The sequence below is a fragment of the Salvia splendens genome, chromosome 8 (genome assembly GCF_004379255.2).
Source record: "Salvia splendens isolate huo1 chromosome 8, SspV2, whole genome shotgun sequence".
Lineage (NCBI taxonomy): Eukaryota > Viridiplantae > Streptophyta > Magnoliopsida > Lamiales > Lamiaceae > Salvia > Salvia splendens.
Window position 1 is genome coordinate 5268990 of NC_056039.1, and position 2035 is coordinate 5271024.

The following is a 2035-nucleotide window of genomic DNA, read 5'->3' on the forward strand; positions in this document are numbered from 1 at the left end:
TGGGATAAATCCCATAAATTTCGGAAAGTTTATAAAAGACTATGAAAATTACCCTATTACTCCGTATATAAATTTGTCACTGTTTTTCGTATATTAATAGGCCCTCCAATATTGACAACTTTGTACAGAGCTATATCATGAATGGTAAACGTCAAATTATTACTATAATAGATTCATCAGTTGAGGAACAAAACAAACTTTAAGGCACTCCTCTTAGTGATACTGGAATCCAGAAATTCGTTTTGACCACTTTTCCACCAAACTTAGCAAAAACAATTGATGACTCCACATCAACCACAAAGGAACTAAACAATGTAATAATTTTATGAATAAATATTATAAAAACCAATATTGGAAACACAGTTATGATTAAAATAGTTTATTATAACAAAATGAGGTACTCCTAAAATAGCTTAGCAAACTGACCTAATAGCTCTTGAAACATAATCTTATTTACATAAGAGTGCAAGCGTTGGGGTTCTCGTCGCTGAAAATTTGAGGGGCATGGAAGTGGCCCCCATATGGATTTTGTAATTGAAACGGCTCGACAGCGGCGTGACCCAGCCCGGATTCAAACGGATACGGGTTCGTGTGCTGGTGTGGGTGTGGGTGAGGCGGAGCCTGCAGCTCTTTTCCTTGCACATTCTCACCGCCTCCGCTCTTCCCTTTCCCATCGCCACCGCTCTTCTCTTTCTTCGGCGGCACGATCGCCACGTCTCTCTTGAGGTGCTTCTGCAGCTCGCCAGCCAGCGCCTCCACGTCCATGGCGCCGCTCACAGTCACCAGATCTTTCTGTGTGTCGAACTTCACATCCTTATAACCTGCACAAGGCTGGCACAAATTAGTCGCCATCTTTGTAGAAAGTTCTAGAAGCAACCGAATTTACCTTTAGTTTTGGCCACAATTTTGTAAATTTTTTCAATGCAGCCGTCGCAGTGCAGATTCAATTTCAGAACCGCCGTCCTCAATGCTGCCTGCGCATATAACAAAATTACTACTACAATGAAGAAACGTACATACGTTTTACAATATCCAATTATAGCTACGTGAATTGTCGCCTTCAATAACATGAATTTCCGTTTTCACCGGAATAAATTAATCCTTTACTTTTAAAAATAAAATTAAATTTCACATTACTACTACTCAATAAAACAACGGCGACGCAAGAAACTAACGTGCGCTGAAAATTCAGAACAGGATATGATAATCCACTAACGCAGCACGTACGCATAGGCGCACGATACAGTAGCTCCAATTGGTGGAAGGATATTCAGTTAAAGTTAAAAGGGAATAAAGCATATTCACCTCTTTTTCGGCGTTCTCGTCTTTTTTTGGCTGCGGCGAAATCACCTCGACCTTCTGATGCGTTTTCTGCTCGACCTTCTGCCGGAGCTTGACCGCATCCACCTTTCCCGTGACCGTGATCTTCTGGCCGTCGATCGTCACTGCCTTGACCCCTGTTACACAAAATTGAAAATTCAAACTTCCAAGTCAAGTCTTAGAAAAAACACACACAAATTTAAGAGATGTTTGTTGATTTTACCATTAAAAGCGCGAATGCACTTGATTACGTTTGAAGCGCAGCCATCACAGTGGAAGTCGGCTTTCAGCACAACGGTGTCTCTTCCATTGTCTTTCTCTTTCTTCTGCAAAATTACCAAGCGATAAAATTAGAATAGGCGAAAATATATTCGGATACAATAATACATAGAAACATGTGCTACCTCTCCCATTGTGATAAACTGGTGGAAGATTAACGATTTGCTGATTGCTATTTTTTTTTAATTGAGATGAAAGTTTGGTGATTGCTAGTGTGTGAATGATTGTGAGAAAAAGTGTAAAAGCGAGAGAGGGTTTATATAGAAGAGATACAAAAGGGTAAAGTGAGCGTGTGAGTTGTCATGGACATGTGAAATTTTACTTCCATAATAAATTAGGAAAGAGATTAAAAAAAGAAATACTTACTTAAATATATTGAAGGAAAATAGGAACCGCCTACTCATTATAAAGAGAAACTTACTATATTGAAAAACAA

At 39.3% G+C, this 2035-nt stretch overlaps 1 protein-coding gene across 1 annotated transcript; it reads right to left on the minus strand.

Moving 5' to 3' along the window:
• Positions 1-351: 351 nt before the first annotated feature.
• Positions 352-1815, minus strand: LOC121743887 (heavy metal-associated isoprenylated plant protein 3-like). The gene is made up of 5 exons (XM_042137276.1): positions 1725-1815; positions 1544-1646; positions 1306-1457; positions 887-974; positions 352-821 (listed from the first exon to the last, which is right to left on the minus strand). The coding sequence occupies exons 1-5, from the start codon at positions 1731-1733 to the stop codon at positions 454-456; spliced, it is 720 nt and encodes a 239-aa protein (XP_041993210.1). The 5' UTR covers positions 1734-1815; the 3' UTR covers positions 352-453.
• Positions 1816-2035: the final 220 nt, after the last annotated feature.